Source organism: Podarcis raffonei, chromosome 11 (assembly GCF_027172205.1).
Source record: "Podarcis raffonei isolate rPodRaf1 chromosome 11, rPodRaf1.pri, whole genome shotgun sequence".
Lineage (NCBI taxonomy): Eukaryota > Metazoa > Chordata > Lepidosauria > Squamata > Lacertidae > Podarcis > Podarcis raffonei.
This window is the reverse complement of record NC_070612.1, coordinates 54,857,085-54,874,424: the sequence shown is the minus strand read 5'-3', so window position 1 is coordinate 54,874,424 and position 17,340 is coordinate 54,857,085. Positions and strand designations below refer to the sequence as shown.

Sequence of the window (17,340 nt, the reverse complement as noted above, 5' to 3'; positions counted from 1 at the left end):
ATGGGGTCCTTCTGAGTCAAGCATTCTGGGAGAAGTGGCCAAACTTTTTAAATTTAAAAGCTCTCAAGAAATAAATCTAAAACACATTTAGAGCTGTTACAGGAAACTGCGATAGGAGTTTCTCCAGGGCACCTTGTCCAGAATGCCTGAGAAGACTAAATTATTTCTCAGAAACTAGATTCCAGGTAGGACAAAAGGGAGGTGTCAAGCGGTAGGAGCATGCAGATAAAGGGCCAATGGTGTTGAAGGAAGATGAGTTTGGATTTCATATCCCGCTTTGTCACTACCCGAAGGAGCCTCAAAGCAGCTAACATTCTCCTTTCCCTTCCTCCCCCACAACAAACACTCTGTGAGGTGAGTGAGGCTGAGAGACTTCAAAGAAGTGTGACTAGCTCAAGGTCACCCAGAAGCTGCATGTGGAGGAGCGGGGAAGCGAAACCGGTTCCCCAGATTACGAGTCTACCGCTCTTAACCACTACACCACACTGGAAGACTCAGTGGTGAGTGAGTTGCTGGCAGGTTGAGCTGTTATGGGGCCCTCAGCCAGTGCCCAAACTAGCTGGCAGTTGGGGCTGCTGAGCAGTATAGCTATACAATGCAAGAAGCCAGTGTTACAGCATGTTACATGTCAGGATGCTGTCAGCGGCTCCCAGCTGGTTGCCCAGGAAGTATAAAGACAAGGAAAAGTTTCTTACCATCCTTTTTTATTTCAATATTACAGAGAGAGGCTACAGAACCCAGCCTCTTGGATAATGGCGTTGTCTCGAGTGAATTTCCACCCCCCTTCTCTTCCACTTCCGAATTCATCACTTCTACGGGTGCTGCTATGTGCCCTCTGTCTTTGACCTCTTTGCTCTCCTACTTTTAAGGCTCGCCGGGTTCTGGGAGATGGAGGGCCAGGGATGTTTTCTAAAGACACTGGGTCAGCTAGCTGCCACTCCAGCTCTGCCTCCTCCTCTCCCTATTTCCCATGTTTCCCCCTCATCTGCCTCTGAACTGTGACCTCCTGCAAACCCCTGTTGTAAATCTATACTGTCTTCCTCTCCCTCCTCTCTGGAAGGGTCAGGATGGGGAGGCAGTCTCCACCATTCCTCCTCTGCCAAGTCCCTGACATGACAACATTTTAGAGACAGAACAGAATGATAAAGAGGCCAAGGCACTGAGAGGGAGAGCAGAAAAGAATTAAAAATATTTTAACTCATCCAGGATTTAAAATTTTATATGTAAGAAAATGTAGAGTATAAAACTACTAATAGACTACTGGGAACAGTTGTGGACCACCGGGATTAAATTCACGGCATGTAATGCCTTAAGAGAGAATATTATGAAAATGATATACAGGTGGTACATGACCCCAGTCAAGCTCGCAAAAATCTACCATTTGCCCGACAATAAATGTTGGAAATGTAAGGAAAATGAAGGTACATTCTTTCACCTTTGGTGGACGTGTCCCAGGATTAAGGCTTTCTGGGAAATGATATATAATGAATTGAAAAAGGTATTTAAATATACCTTCTTGAAGAAACCAGAGGCCTTTCTCTTGGGCATGGCCGGCCAAGTGGTGCCAAAGAAGGATAGAACTTTTTTCATGTATGCTACAACAGCAGCAAGAATACTCATCGCAAAGTATTGGAAGATGCAAGATTTACCCACTCTGGAAGAATGGCAGATGAAACTGATTGACTGTATGGGATTGGCAGAAATGACGAGCAGAATCCGTGACCAGGGAGAAGAGTCGGCAGAAGAAGATTGGAAAAAATTTAAGGACTACTTACAGAAATATTGTAAAATTAAGGAATGCTGAATGGTGTTGGATTGAAATTGAGTGGTTTCTAGCTGTAATGATATAAAGAAACATGGAAGGGAAAAAAAGGGTTTGGATAGAAAATAAGGTGATATTATAGAAAAAAGGGCTTGGATAGAAAATAAGGTGATATTATAAGCTGTAATGCTTTAAGTTAAGGATTTGCTGAACAAATAATCTTAAATGGAATACAAGAAGGGGAGGTATGAGGAGGTCAGAGAAATTTGTTATTGAAAAGTATGAAATTTGTTATTGAAAAGTATGTTTTTTGTTTAATCTTTTTGTCTGTTTTTTTGTTTGTATAAAAAATTGGAAAATTTAATAAATTTCTTTCAAAATAAAAAAATAAAATAAAACTACTAATAAAAATGAATTTTATAGGTATAACTGGAAGAAGACAAACAACAAACAAATAATATGCTCTGTTGGAAGTATTAGAAATGCAATTTAATTCCACAGAATGTACGTAATGCTGGTGAACACAGACTGGTCCATCCCACACTCCCTTAAATTACACTGAAGTGGCTCAAAATAACCTGGAGAGCAACATGCCCTAGCATTACAAACAAGAAAGTGCAAATGTTTCTCAAATTGTGTCAGCGGGAGGGAAACAGGGTAACAAAATATTGAGAAGTATGTTATGTGTGTGCTCTTTCAAGATCTCAATTATTCCAAGGAGGAATTCTTGGTGGGTTGTATGCTATGCTATATACACACAGACTGACTTCTGGCAATAGTTTTTCAACAGAACCACAAAACGAAGATAGTACACTGGTACTTTGGTTCTCAAACGCCTTGGTACTCAAACAACTTGGAACCCAAACATGGCAAACCCCCCAAGTGTTCCGGTTTGTGAACTTCTTTTGGAAGCCGAGCGTGCTCCATTTTGAGTGTTAAGCTTCCAATTTGAGTGCCACACTTCTGTTTTGAGTGTTACGCTTCCGATTTGAGTGTACACTTCCATTTTGAGTGTTACGCTGAGGTCTGTCTGTTTTTGCTATTTATTTTGTGTTTTTGTGACTCCTTTTGGTTTGTTTTTGTGACTGTGGAATCCAGTTCAGCTACTGATTGATTGATTGATTGATTGTGTGACTGCAGTACATTGTTTATTGCTTTCATTTTATGGATCAATGCTCTCGTTAGATAGTAAAATTCATGTTAAATTGCTGTTTTAGGGGTTGTTTTTAAAAGTCTGGAAGGGATTAATCCATTTTGCATTACTTTCTATGGGAAAGCGCGCCTTGGTTTTGGAACGCTTTGGTTTTGGAACGGACTTCCATAACGGATTAAGTTTGAGAATCAAGGTACCACTGTAATAAGAAGCTGTAAAAGAACAATAGTTCAGCTATACTGATAGCTTTTAACTATAGTAATTTGTGCAGCGATTTGTGCTGCTGTAGGAAACCGGCAACGACTAAAATCAAAGGTACATCTGGCTTTATCTGGCTAATCGGACAACTAGCACATTCATCTGCGATAAGGAATGAATAGCTCCAAAAGATTCTTAGGAAGCCTTTAAAGGAGGTTTGAAGGAAACTGATAAGGTGGAAGGAGGAAGTTGTTATATAAACTACACCTGCTGAAATTTCATCTTCTAGAACAATTAAAGGTGTAGGGCCCTCTCCTCCTTTGCATCTGGGTACCACAGCAACTAAGGGATGCAGGTGGCACTGTGGGTTAAACCACAGAGCCTAGGACTTGCCGATCAGAAGGTCAGCGGTTCGAATCCCCGCGATGGGGTGAGCTCCCGTTGCTCGGTCCCAGCTCCTGCCCACCTAGCAGTTCGAAAGCACGTCAAAGTGCAAGTAGATAAATAGGTACCACTCCAGCGGGAAGGTAAACGGTGTTTCTGTGCGCTGCTCTGCTTTGCCAGAAGCAGCTTAGTCATGCTGGCCACGTGACCCGGAAGCTGTACGCTGGCTCCCTCGGCCAATAAAGCGAGATGAGCGCCGCAACCCCAGAGTCGGTCACGACTGGACCTAATGGTCAGGGGTCCCTTTACCTTTACCTGACCACAGCAACTGGCCCTCAGGAAAGTAAGGAGAAAGCAATAGCTGTTCCTACATCAGTGAAAAGCTAAGGCCAGGATAGAGTGCCAACAGTCAAAACCAGCCCTGTCCCCATTCCAACAGTAAGACCCTGCAGCTCATATTATTGGATGCCGAATTCAGGAGAATATTCTCCACTGTTCATAATCAATACCTCTTTAACGGAATTAACAGGGGGAAAACATATAAAGTTAATTTGAGCTGAGTTAATCTCTTGCAAAGATTAAATGAATCCCCTTTAGAAGGGCAAAGTCTTTTACAAAAATATGCAATTTTTATCATTAAGTACAGCTGTTGCACCAGAAAATTGGAGGCTGGTCAAAAGTATTTAGACTGAAAAGAAAGAAAGGCTGGTCTCAAGAATTATAGATTGGCAAATCATTTTCCATTACCATGAATAATAGTTGAGGGAATGGTTAGGTGTGATGCTGCGAAGGACAATTACAAATGATAGAGAAATTCAGCCCAGATTGGTAGAAAAAACTACCTCTGACAAATGTTTCAATGGGGCCCTGTTAATAAAATATAGCAAAACAGAAATTCTGTCTTGACATCAAATATGTTCCCAATTATTCTCTAAAAAACATGTTATATCCACTTAGAATAAGAGGGTAATGAATCCTAGAATGAACTCAGTATTGAATGCAGAAGTTTCTGTTTTAATGACACTCAAATAATTATTTCATTTTAATAATGTCTACATAAAAGATAATTGTTTTATCCAAAATACATATGCTATCCAGAGAAAGATATTGCTTGCATAATATGATTCACAACATAACTATGACCTTACATCCTTCATACAGGACAGAGAACAATGTCGCTTCAATGAACCCTCTGTGTGCCATGTTCAGGTAGCAAGGCCATGTGCATCAGAAGCTATTGAATTAACTTCTATTGCGCCACTTTCCAAAAGAATGCATGTAAATCGTGTGCAGTTTTGCTGTAATATACACATTGCTCGGTGCATCCCCTTTAAAAAAATCCACAACAATATGTGTGTACATTTTATCTAAAATACATATTTTTGTGCCTCCTTTTTCAGACCAAAACTGCATCACAAAAACTAAAGAAGTGCAGAATTTGACTGGTAGTTGCATTCTGATCAGCAAGTTCCGGAACATCAAATTGGCTTAGTTCACTGTGAAAAGTGGACCGAATAAATGGGGTTCAGATAATGTTTTCTTGGAGTCCTTGGCTTACGTCACATTCCTAAATGTGTCTACTCAGAACTAAGCCCCACTGAGTAAAATGGGAATTACTTCAAGAGAAGTATATAGGATTCCAGCAATAATGTAGATAAAGCTTTATTTATATTTTATATATTGTGTGCTGCAAGCACAAAATCATATCTGTTGTTATAGGCATCCACATAGTTCATTGGGCAATGTTGTATAAATCTAGTTTTACTGAACTTTGCCTCTGAGTTTCGAAAACATCAAGATTTATATTTATTTTCTAATGTTTTAGACTAAATTCACTACACACCCAATATAGGCCCTGTGAGAAAACAGTACAGTTATTTTCCTTCTTTCCAAATCACAACAAGTTAAAAAATGGGGGGGGGGGAGTACAAATAGCGATATAAACCTTACATATTTCCCAGGGGAAATAAAATATTTGTTAAATGAACAAAAGGTAGAACTCTATCCAATCTATATCTTACAGAGGGAGATTCACCTCTGTTTACTCAGAAATTTCAAACTTCCTATGTAAATTAGCCTGATGAAAAATGGTGCAGAAATGCACGCAAATGTGATTACCATACTGAAAACATTGTGGTGCTTGTCACTAACAGAACATACCCAAATGCTTTCCTCTTGGCGATATTGCTTCCAGTTCCTTCCACTGTCACTAAACATCAGGAGGTAGATTGTTACCCAGTCGGAACTCCCGTATCCACCTTGGGTAGCCACTGCGGTAATTTCAGTTCTCTCGCCAAGATCAATCTGCAGCCATTGATATTTATTTGATATGAGTGGAGTCCAGCCACCAGCACCTTTAGTGGTAAATAGAACAGGGAAAATATTGGAAGGAAAAATTAGTTCAGAATGGAAGAATGGAAAATTTTATATCTATCTACTTGCATAATTAATAATAATAATAATAATAATAATAATAATAATAATAATAATAATAATTTATTTATATCCTGCCCTCCCCAGCTGAAGCCGGGCTCAGAGTGGCTAACAACAGTAAAAGTAACACAGTTTACATAAAATCACAATCAATTAATTGAAATACATTCTAAAATCAATCCATTCTAAAATCAATTCAGAATCAAATTAATGGCAACCATTGGGTTACAGTTCTGTGAGGATTACATATACACAAAACCTCAAGGAAAACTGTAGTTGACACAAAACTGAACTGCTGATTGAAACTTGTATATATACAGAAACCTATCTCCATAAAAATGTAATATAAGGGACATGGGTAGCACTGTAGTCTAAACCACTGAGCCTCTTGGGCTTGCTGATCAGAAGGTTGGCGGTTCGAATCCCTGTGACAGGGTGAGCTCCTGTTGCTCTGTCCCAGCTCCTGCCAACCTAGCAGGTGGCAGGACTAAAAGCGAGATGAGCATCACAACCCCACAGTCGCCTTTGACTGGACTTAACCCTCCAGGGGTCATTTACCTTTTAGCTTATACAGTGGTACCTCGGGTTACAGACGCTTCAGGTTACAGACTCCGCTAACCCAGAAATAGTACCTCGGGTTAAGAACTTTACTTCAGGACGAGACCCCATTAGCTAAAGTGGTACCTCAGGTTAAGAACGGACTTCCGGAACGAATTAAATTCTTAATCCGAGGTACCACATAATCCGTTCCGTAGGTCCATTTGTAAACCAAAAAAGTTTGTAACCCAAGGCACGCTTTTGCAAATGGGGCCTCCAAAAAAAATTTGTTCATAACCCCCCCCCCCAAAAAAAAGGGTTGTAATCCAAAAGAAGGTTGCAAACCGGGACATACACTTCCGGGTTTGACATGTTTGTAATCCAAAATGTATGCAAACCGAGACGTATGCAAACCAAGGTACCACTGTAATGGATTGCCAGAAGGTCAGAAAAACAGTATTTTGAACATTGTACCTAGGCAAGGCTAGACCAGCTATTCTTAAAAGTTTGTCAAAGAAGCTCTGACTTAAAAGTATTCTGCCCCCCCCCATGAGAATGAACCCTGTTGTACTGCTCATTTAAACCCAAACTACCCCCTTGCTTCTCATTTGCTTTAAGGAGAAACATTTTTGAATGGATTCAAATAAAGCAAAGCCACTGTACATTGCTGGGAGTTCGCTTTGTTGTTTTCCCCTGGAGCTTCACGGGACTGAAATGGAAGTTGATTTCTCTGCCAAGTCAGGAATATTAGTTCTGCCGACTGACAAACCTAACAGCTGCGCTCAGATATAACAATAAGCCATTGTTTATCATTATGAGAACAAGCTACATTGAGCCCCGAGCTTGCAGACTCCGGCTTCTTTACCGTTCCCCACCATGGCTGCAAGAAGAACGGAAGCTTCTATTTCTGTTTTAGATTGACTATAGTTTAGTGTTTTCAGTTTCATAAACAGTGGTTTGAAATTGGCCATTGTAGCGTGACCTCCATAGTTCATGCACTGGCAACTTCATGACTGGATTACTGCATTGTGCTCTGTTTGGGGCTGTCCTTGGCTTGGTCTGGAATCTCAGGTTGGTGCATAATGTGACAGCCTGATTAGAAATGGGAGCACATGGCCAATGATGACTGAGTTAGGTTCAAGGTCCTCAACTTGCTCTCCCAGGGTTCTTCAGATTGCAGTGTAAGCTTTAAATGCCCCCCACCCTATCCCCGCAAAGCAACACACAGCTGCAAAGACTCTAACACATTTATTTACAGTGGTACCTCGGGTTACAAACACTTTGGGTTACAAATGCTTCGGGTTACGAACTCCGCTAACCCAGAAATACCGGTAGTTGCTCCGGGTTGCGAACTTTCCCCCAGGATGAGAATGGAAATCATGTGCTGGAAGTGCGGCGGCAGCGGGAGGCACCATTAGCGAAAGTGCGCCTCAGGTTAAGAACGGTTTCGGGTTAAGAACGGACCTCCATAACGAATTAAGTTCTTAACCCCAGCTACCACTGCAGTTACTCCATTGTGATCATAATAGGCAACATCGTATCTAAAAAGATCAGACATTTGCCTGGAGATAGATCTGGAATAATGTCCATGTAAAAACAATAAGTCACATCTCAACGTATGTTTAAAAAATATCCTGAGCTTATACTTGGAGGTAACCGTATATTTTTGTAAGCAATTGTAATGAAGTTTACACATGGAGGATAACATTAAATAAGTGAAGAGATATCCCCTCTTTGCAAAAAAACCAAAATGTCATGAAGCAGCTCTTCCCAAGCACCCTTTGCCTCTGATGAGGTACCAGAATTGCTTTTAGATGCTTTTTAAAGGTGAGAGCTATTTAAAAGAGGGAAAGCCATTTAAAGGTGAAGGACTATGACAACTTAGTTCAGGTAAAGTATTCGGTTTCTGAAGTATTGGAGCTCTTCGAGATACTTCATCTCTAAAATATGCCACACATTTATCTCTCTTTCTAAGGCAGAAGTAATCACTTCATTTGGCCTACATTCCCCTTGAGCGTGCTCCTCCCTTTTACATCAAAGGAGCATAATTCACATAGAGTCTGCAAGGAGCACATTTGCATAATATGCATTCAAATAAAAAGAAGAAGGTCCTTCTTTCAAGTTGCAAGCTGACTGCACTGTCTCACTGTCTTGCAGTTAAAGATGTGCGGTGCAAGCCTGTATATGTCTACTCGAATGTAAGTCCTGCTGAGTTACTCCCAGGTAATCGTGCATAGGATTGCAGCCTTAAATACAGACTTAATGGCAGCATAATGTTCTTCAGAGCCAAATCTCTTCTATCACAACAGAATACATATACACCTTAAAACACTTTTGTATTGTTTTATTGTTGTTAGCCGCCCTGAGCCCGGCTTCGGCTGGGGAGGGCGGGATATAAATAAAATTTATTATTATTATTTATTATTTAAGGATCCATGCAAAAACTTTCCTCTTTAACCAAGCCTTTGGCTGATTGACATCTGATGCCCATTCGAAATGTGTTGGGGAGAGGGGATTATCAGGTTGTTGTTGTTTTTGTTTTTATTATGCATTTTGTGTTTTTATATTGTGCATTTTATATTATACATTTTGTGTTTTTATATTATATTGTGATTTTATCTTGTCACCTGCCCTGAGACCTGCCGGTATAGGGTGGTGTACACATGGCCAGCTTACCCATAGGTGCAAGGGGTGCGGGGCACCCGGGCACCAGGTTCTCAGGGGCACCAGGCCAAGAGTCCGGGGTCAAGATTTGGAGTCTGGGGATTGAAGAGCCAGGCCAGTCGACATCCGCTGCTGAGCCGAGCCCGTTGAAGCACCACAGGCTTCTCTGCTGCAGGCGCTGGGGTGGCCCTCCTGCATGCCTCGGATTGGCCATCAAGAGGCCCGCCCAGCACACACACGCTGCTTACACGAGGTGCGCAGCTTCCCTCCCAAGCCTCTGTGGGAAATGCTCTCCTCCCACAGTGGCATGGGAGAGAGTTGCGTGTCCCCTCCCAAAGCTTAACAGCTCTGAGCTGCCCCCCTAAAAAAAGTTCAACAATTTTGGCCTGCGCGCCTCCCAAAAATTGGGGGCGCTGGACAGTTTTTTGCACCCCCACGCCACATATGCTAAAGACGGCCCCGGGTGTACAAATTTTATTATTATTACTAATAATAATTTGCTCCAGGAAAGTAACGGCAAATTGATCAAAGTAGACTGGTTCATGCAAACTTATGCTGTGATAAATCTGTTAATCTTTCAAGTGCCACAATACACTTGGGGAACAAGTCCCATCAGTGAAAGCCTTCCATGAAGCTTATGCAATGGGACTTTCCCCCCCTCCTCCCTTCACCCCCGGTACCCCCCAAAATGGCTCTGATGAATTGGGAGAAGCACTAAAATCACATACCGTATTTTTCGCTCCATAAGACACACCTTTTTCCTCCTAAAAAGTAAGGGGAAATCTGTGCATCTTATGGAGTGAATGCGTGCTCCCTGGAGCCGAATTGCCCAGAGGCAAAAAGCAGATTGTGCTTTTTTTTTTTTTTTAGAAAGAGAGAATGGGGTGTTGAAACAAAGCCGCTGAGCAGCTGATCGGCAAGGGATTGGGAGGGAGATAAGGGACTCTAGAAATAAAGGAGGCTGCCTGGGAGGGGGGAGGTAAAAGCACATGGATCCTTAGAATTTTTGCACTTGGTCACCCCAAATTCACCATCAGATCACATAGCATGTCCATGGCTACAACCTGCACAAAAAAAACCACGCGCCTACTGTTTCGTGGGGCCGCAATGGCGCAAAAACGTGGTTACAAGGCACGGATCCACATGGATTCTCAGGGTTTTTGCATTGGGCTACCCCAAACTCACCATCAAATCACATATCATGTCTGTGGCCACAGCATGAACCACAAAAATCATACATCCATTGTTTCTTTCAGAATATTTTTTTTCTTGTTTTCCTCCTCTAAAAACTATGTGCGTGTTATGGTCGGGTTCGTGTTAGAGCGAAAAAATACGGTATATGGTACAAGAGGAAGGACCTTTCCATCTGGCAAGCTGCACTGTTTGTTTGTTTGTTTTTACTGAATCTAAACTAAAAATTGCTTCATCTTTTTTCTTCCCATGAATTGTTACGAACAGTAAGTGCTCTGTATCTGGCAGAGGGTTGCACTCAACTAACTTTTACTCAGAGCAGAGCAGCTGAAATTAATGACCATGACTCATGTAGGTCCCTTAATTACAACGAGTCTAACTCTGAGTAAAAGTTATTTGAATACAACCCACTATTTCCGATAATACACATATTGGTGATGCTAGATTCACAAATGATGCTCTATTTCTGGGTCTTGGTCGAAACATCTACAATCAATGGTAGACACAGCTCCAGGGATCATAATTCTCCTTCTACAGTTAGTAAATGGGGTCACCTCTGTCAGCATCCAGTGAATATTGGCTAGATCAGTGTGACTGAGGACTAAAGAAATTAATAAAAGATCTGTAGAGGCTTAAATAATTGTTTAATCAATAAACACAGTCAAAACAATGAATAGCTTTCATATAGCCATCAATAACAGCTCCAGGTCAGATGTTCGTAACTGACACATCTGTGATTTACTTCTCAACTGTTTAATAGCCTTGATAAGCAAGTTTTAAAAGGAGAAGACTGTATAATTTATTTTAGTATATTTAGATTCTACGTTTCCTTCAAGGAGTTTTGGTCAACAAGCTTGAGGCACAGCCCGGATGTTTGACTAACAAATAATGACTGACCCAAGGTCTCCCAGTAAGCTTCTTTTCTAAGTAGAGATCTTGAATATATGGAAATAAAACATAAAAGGGATTTCTTGCAAAATTAGGGGATTTAAAAATTAGCAGATGGAAATGCACAGCGCTCTACTCTCTGCACAGGCAAGTGGGGTGTCAGGCAGGATCGCCATATGTCTAGATTTCCCCAGATATTACTGGGATTTCAGTGATGGAAATAATAATAATAATAATAATAATAATAATAATAATAATAATAATAATTTATTTATACCCTGCCCATCTGACTGAGTTTCCCCAGCCACTCTGGGCGTCTCCCAATAGAGTGTTAAAAACAATACAACATTAAATATTAAAAATTTCCCTAAACAGCACTGCCTTCTTTTAAAAATAAGATAGCTGCTTAATTCCTTGACATCTGATGGGAGGGTTTTCCACAGGGTGGGTGCCACTACCGGGAAGGCCCTCTGCCTGGTTCCCTGTAACCTCACTTCTTACAATGAGGGAACCACCAGAAGGCCCTCGGAGCTGGACCTCAGTGTCCTGGCTGTGCAATGAGGGTGGAGACGCTCCTTCAGGTATACTGGGCCGAGGCCGTTTAGGGCTTTAAAGGTCAGCACCAACACTTTGAATTGTGCTCGGAAACGTACTGGGAGCCAATGCAGAAATCCACTATTTGACTATTGATTCAAAACCCTACAATGTATGCTATATAATTGCCTTTTTATTTCTGTTGTCTGTATATTGTATTGTGGTTTTATTGCTATGGATGGTGGCTGACGCAAATAAAGATTCATTCCTTCATTCAATGATGGAAATGATGAAAAGTGGCGGTTTGTCCCGGCAACATAACTGAAAGGTCAACAATTTGTTTGTGTCTGGATTTCCACTTCTTGAAATATGGCAACCCTATGTCAGGTGGGGAGAAGCATGGGAAGAGGCTGGTGGCAGGTGAAGAGACTGGAAGGACTAGGTTGTTCCGTGTTGCCCTGACTGTTTTTAGCATACACATAGCAACAAGCAGGAGGCAGTGGAAGACAGAAGTGCCTGGGGTGCTCTGGTCCATGGGGTCACGAAGAGTCGGACACGACTAAACGACTAAACAACAACAACAACAAGCAACAAGCTACTGTTTTTAGGGAACAGCTGAAATAGCACATCCCTTTTTGAAGACTGCACAATTAGATATGCATACAGTGGTGCCTCGCAAGACGAACGCCTCGCAAAACGAAAAACTCACAAGACGAAAGAGTTTTCCGTTTTTGAGTCGTTCCGCAAGACGAATTTCCCTATGGGCTTGCTTCGCAAGAAGAAAGCCCATAGGGAAATCTCCGGGGACCTCTTTTAAATGCTGGCGGTGGGGAGTAAAGCCTTTCGCCCCCCTCCGGCCTTCAGAAGAGGTCCAGGAAGGCCGGCGGGGGCCGAAAGGCTTTGCTCCCCACTGACAGCATTTTAAAAGCGGTCCGGGATAGCAGGGAAGCGCTTTCCCGCTATCCCGGACCGCTTTTAAAATGCTGGCCATCGGGAGCAAAGACTTTTGCCCCCCGCCGGCCTTCAGAAGAGGTCCTGAACCTCTTCTGAAGGCCGTCGGGGGGCAAAAGTCTTTGCTCCCCCCCGCCTGCCTTCCCGGGATAGTGGAGAAGCGCAGCGCGTTTTTCCGCTATCCCGACGGCTTTTGAAGGCAGGCGGGGGGGGGCAAAGACTTTTGCCCACCGCCGGCCTTCAGAAGAGGTCCTGGACCTCTTCTGAAGGCCGGCGGGGGGCAAAAGTCTTTGCTCCCCCCCGCCTGCCTTCCCAGGACAGCGGAGACTTCTCCGCTGTCCCGGGGCGATCTTAAAATGCTGGCGGGCGGTAGCAAAGCCCTCCTGTCCCCGGAGCTTGCGGGGTGGGAGGTGGGGAGAAGGGCTTTTCTTCCCACCGCCAGCCTTCAGAACAGCCTTCTGAAGGCTGGCGGTGGGAAGAAAAGCCCTTGCCCCCCCCCCTAGCCTTCAGAAGAGGTCGGGGGACAGACTGTCTCCGGAGCTGGTCTGAATGCGGTTTCCATAGGAACGCATTGATTGATTTTCAATGCATTCCTATGGGAAACTGTGCTTCGCAAGACAAAAAACTCGCAAGAAGAAAAAACTTGCGGAACGAATTAATTTCATCTTGCGAGGCACCACTGTACATTTTCAACTTTATTTTCTTTATTTTTGTTATTTTTTGAGAGGGGGAATATGGGCAAATTGCACTCACTGTGTGGAGGCAGGACAGAAAGGTCTTTCCTGCACTCACAAGACAGTATATGGCACCCCCAATCTTTTAGTACCATGTTTCCCTCCCAGAAAAAGATGGTATGGAAAGAAGCAAGGATCAATTGCTTGTGCTAAGCCATGGAGAAGATGGGGAAATGGCAACTTGCTTCTATTGCTTATTCTGTGGCTGTAGATTGCATCTTCTTCATGATATTTTCTCATTTGTGATGCTTTTCTGTGAGTTATTTTATTGTATCCATTCATTTTCAATCTATATTAATTGCTTATTTGAAAATGAAAATAAAAGTGACCCGCAACAACAGGCTTTACAAAACAAAAGCATAGGAAATAGTAATAAGAATACTGTCATAGCATTGGGGTGTCTGGGATCCTCCTCAAGCTTTTGTTTCTAAGATGGGATTCATAGAAAAAGAAACTGCTACAGCATTCAGTCCAGTCTCTTTGCTAAGTCAATGGCTTTCTAACTAAGTCTGTCAAGTCACTCCTCACATGTCTAAAGAGAACAGTTGACTGGTTGCCACAGAAACTAGTAGTTGGAAATGAATTGGCTGAATGGGGCAGGCCTTCCTCTCTCCCCTAGTTGGAAGTGATGTTACTGGTGGAATAGACCTGGAGCCAGTCTCATTTTGGTCTGAGCTGGGAAGAGACTCTGTGCTGTATTCAGAACTTTGCTTTTAGTCCCCCACCCCCAGAACCCTATTGAATGGGCAAGATCTGTAGCACTGTTACTGCTCTGAACCCTTCCATTTTGTGCTTTGCTTCTATATGTGTGCAAATAAAACTATATATCACAAAGACATCACAGTCTCCACTGACCTGCATTCTAACCTGAGATATGCTCTGGCAACCCTGAAAACTCTCACTGTTTGGAGGAGACTGGGGTGCAAATAACCATACTATTCCAGTTCACAAAAGCAGAATAAGCTAGAACTATTCTAGTTCATAAAACATAAGTATCATGGAGCAGCTGTCCAGGACATTTGGCACCATCAAAAGAGCCTGTCTGGAGGAAGCCTATTTCTGAGCTGGGGTCAGCTGTGTTTTCTTTTGTTTTCTTGCATTTCCAGATACTGAGTTGAATATGTAAAAATCAATGTCCTCATGCATTACATAGTAAATAAGGTTGAATGAAACAATTCTTAATAAAATGACAAAAGGGTCACTTTTAAAAAGTTTTTAAACGTGAAGTTGCTTCTGGGTCTCATCAGCACCAACGTACCAGGAAGGAATACGGGATCAGAAATTGTATTTCAAAAGCAAATGATGAAGCAGAGGCAAAATCAATAATGATTTTCAACCTCTTGGCATTCCACTGTAAATGACAATCTTTAGATTCAGGGCAAGTCACAAAACCGCCGGCTCATTCCAAGGCAGAAGGTCTAAAATGAAAATGTCTCAGAGTTACTTTTCACACAAAAAAACACCTTATTTCAACTTTCATCCTGATATTGACCAGGGGCTCCTCAAGACAGTTCCTCTGGGCAACAGGCCATGGATTTTCATGTTAATCAAACTTGGAAAGCTTCCTGTGAATCAACGATTCAAAGTCATGAGGTTTGATATCTTTTCCTAGCACTGAAGCTGACAGTGACCCATCCTTACCTGTAGAGAATTCAGAATCAATGTACAAGTATCTAAATTGAAGAATAAATCAAACACCCCAATATTAGCATCTTCTGGATCAATGCAATATTGTAAGTTCTTTGCCTACACAAAGTTTCTTATAAGTATTCTGCCGTACTGAAAAATATCCAGCCATTGTATAAAATTAAGACTCTCCAAAACCTAGTGTTTCTTAATTTAAGGATTACATTACTTTGAACCAAAACACAGGAGTAAAATTGTTTATCTGTAATTATATGTATTTATTCTCAATCAGCTTTTTTATTTGCTCTTTTCCCACTAAGCTGGCCTTACTTTGATTCTTTGCCAAAATCCTTATGCCAATAAAGAGCTCAATTTCCAGTCTTCCTCCCTACCTGCTGTTTACTTAAGTAGTAGTAGTAGTAGTAGAAGAAGAAGAAGAAGAAGAGTTTGGACTTCATATCCCACCTTTCACTCCCCTTAAGGAGTCTCAAAGCGGCTCACAATCTCCTTTCCCTTCCTCCCCCACAACAAACACTCTGTGAGGTAGAAGTGTGACTGGCCCAGGGTCACCTAACAGCTGCATGTGGAGGAGCGGGGACGTGAACCTAGTTCACCAGATTACAAGACTACCACTCTTAACCACTACACCACGCTGGCCCTCTGAAGGATAGCATCAGCTACTTTTGAAGGATAGCATCATCAGCTATCCTACTTTTGAAGGATAGCATCAGCTACTTTAAATTTTCAAAACATGAGGACTTGAATGTGTGTCATGTCTTTGTGAAAGCTTTGATATATATATATATATATATATATATATATATATATATATATATGAGAAGTTTTATGAAGCCGACTTCATAAAACTTAGGGAAGTGCTGGGTGAGATCCCATGGACAGTAATACTAAAAGGAAAGGGAGTTCATGATGGCTGGGAGTTTGTTAAGAGGGAGATAGTAAAAGCACAACTTCAGGCAATACCGATGAGACGGAAACATGGAAGGTGCCTAAAGAAGCCAGGGTGGCTATCTAAAGAACTTTTAACTGAGTTAAGATTAAAAAAGGATGTGTACAAAAAATGGAAAAGGGGGGAAACCACCAAAGAGGAATTCAAACAAATAGCCAGCACGTGTAGACACAAAGTCAGAAAAGCTAAAGCACAGAATGAACTCAGGCTTGCTAGAGAGGTTAAAAGCAACAAAAAAGGCTTTTATGGGTATGTTCGTAGCAAAAGGAAGAACAAAGAAACAGTGGGGTCACTCAGAGGAGAAGATGGTGAAATGCAAACAGGGGACACAGAAAGGGCTGAACTCCTCAATGCCTTCTTTGCCTCAGTCTTCTCCGATAAAGAAAACAATGCCCGACCTGAAAAATTTGGAGCAAATGATTCAGCAGAGGAAACACAGCCCAGAATAACTAAGGAGATAGTACAAGAATACTTGGCTAGTTTAGATGTATTCAAGTCTCCAGGGCCAGATGAACTGCATCCAAGAGTATTAAAAGAACTGGCAGATGTGATTTCAGAACCACTGGCAGTCATCTTTGAGAATTCCTGGAGAACAGGCGAAGTCCCGGCAGACTGGAGGAGGGCAAATGTTGTCCCTATTTTCAAAAAGGGGAAAAGAGAGGACCCAAATAATTACCGCCCAGTCAGTCTGACATCAATACCAGGAAATATTCTGGAGGGGAATTGAATTTAATTCTAAATTATATTCTGGAAACGTGGGAGATTTCAAGGGGTCAAAAAAAATGGATGTACTGTGCTATATTAGAAGCAAAAATGAATTGGAAGAGCCGCAAAAAGGTTCCATTGAGCACATGGATTGATAATATGGACAAACTATCTAAATATGAAAGAATTGCATGTTGACGCATAATAAGAATGGATAAATATGAAGAAATCTGGAAGGAATATTTAAGCGATAAGGCAGATGGATAGTGGTGGGAAGTAGGGGGAGGAGGTGGGAAAATATTGTTAAAAAAAGGTGTAGTCATCAGTATATCAGTGTATTCAAATCTGAATTGTCAAATTGTGTTATTATTGTTATCATGGTTTTTGTTGTATGTGTCTTTTGCGGTTGTTGTTTGTATTGAAAAAATGATTAAATAAATTAAACAAACAAACAAACAAACAAACAAACAAAGCTACTCTCCCCCAACCTTGTTCCTACATAGTGCTCTCTCTGTGTGTGTGTGTGGGTGTGTGGGTGTGTGAGAGAGAGAGAGAGCGAGAGAGAGAGAAAGGGAGGGAGAGAGAGAGATGCCTTAAAGGCTCTGATCACAAA

General features: G+C 41.8%; 1 protein-coding gene across 2 annotated transcripts in view; it reads right to left on the bottom strand.

Annotated features, from left to right (window-relative positions):
* LOC128423033 (contactin-associated protein-like 4) overlaps positions 1 to 17,340 on the bottom strand; it is a 278,897-nt gene that overhangs the window by 173,148 nt on the left and 88,409 nt on the right. For both annotated transcript variants that reach the window (XM_053407702.1, XM_053407703.1), the window contains exon 3: positions 5,658 to 5,851. In XM_053407702.1, the coding sequence (XP_053263677.1) occupies positions 5,658 to 5,851 (194 nt within the window). The remainder of the gene's footprint in view (positions 1 to 5,657; positions 5,852 to 17,340) is intronic.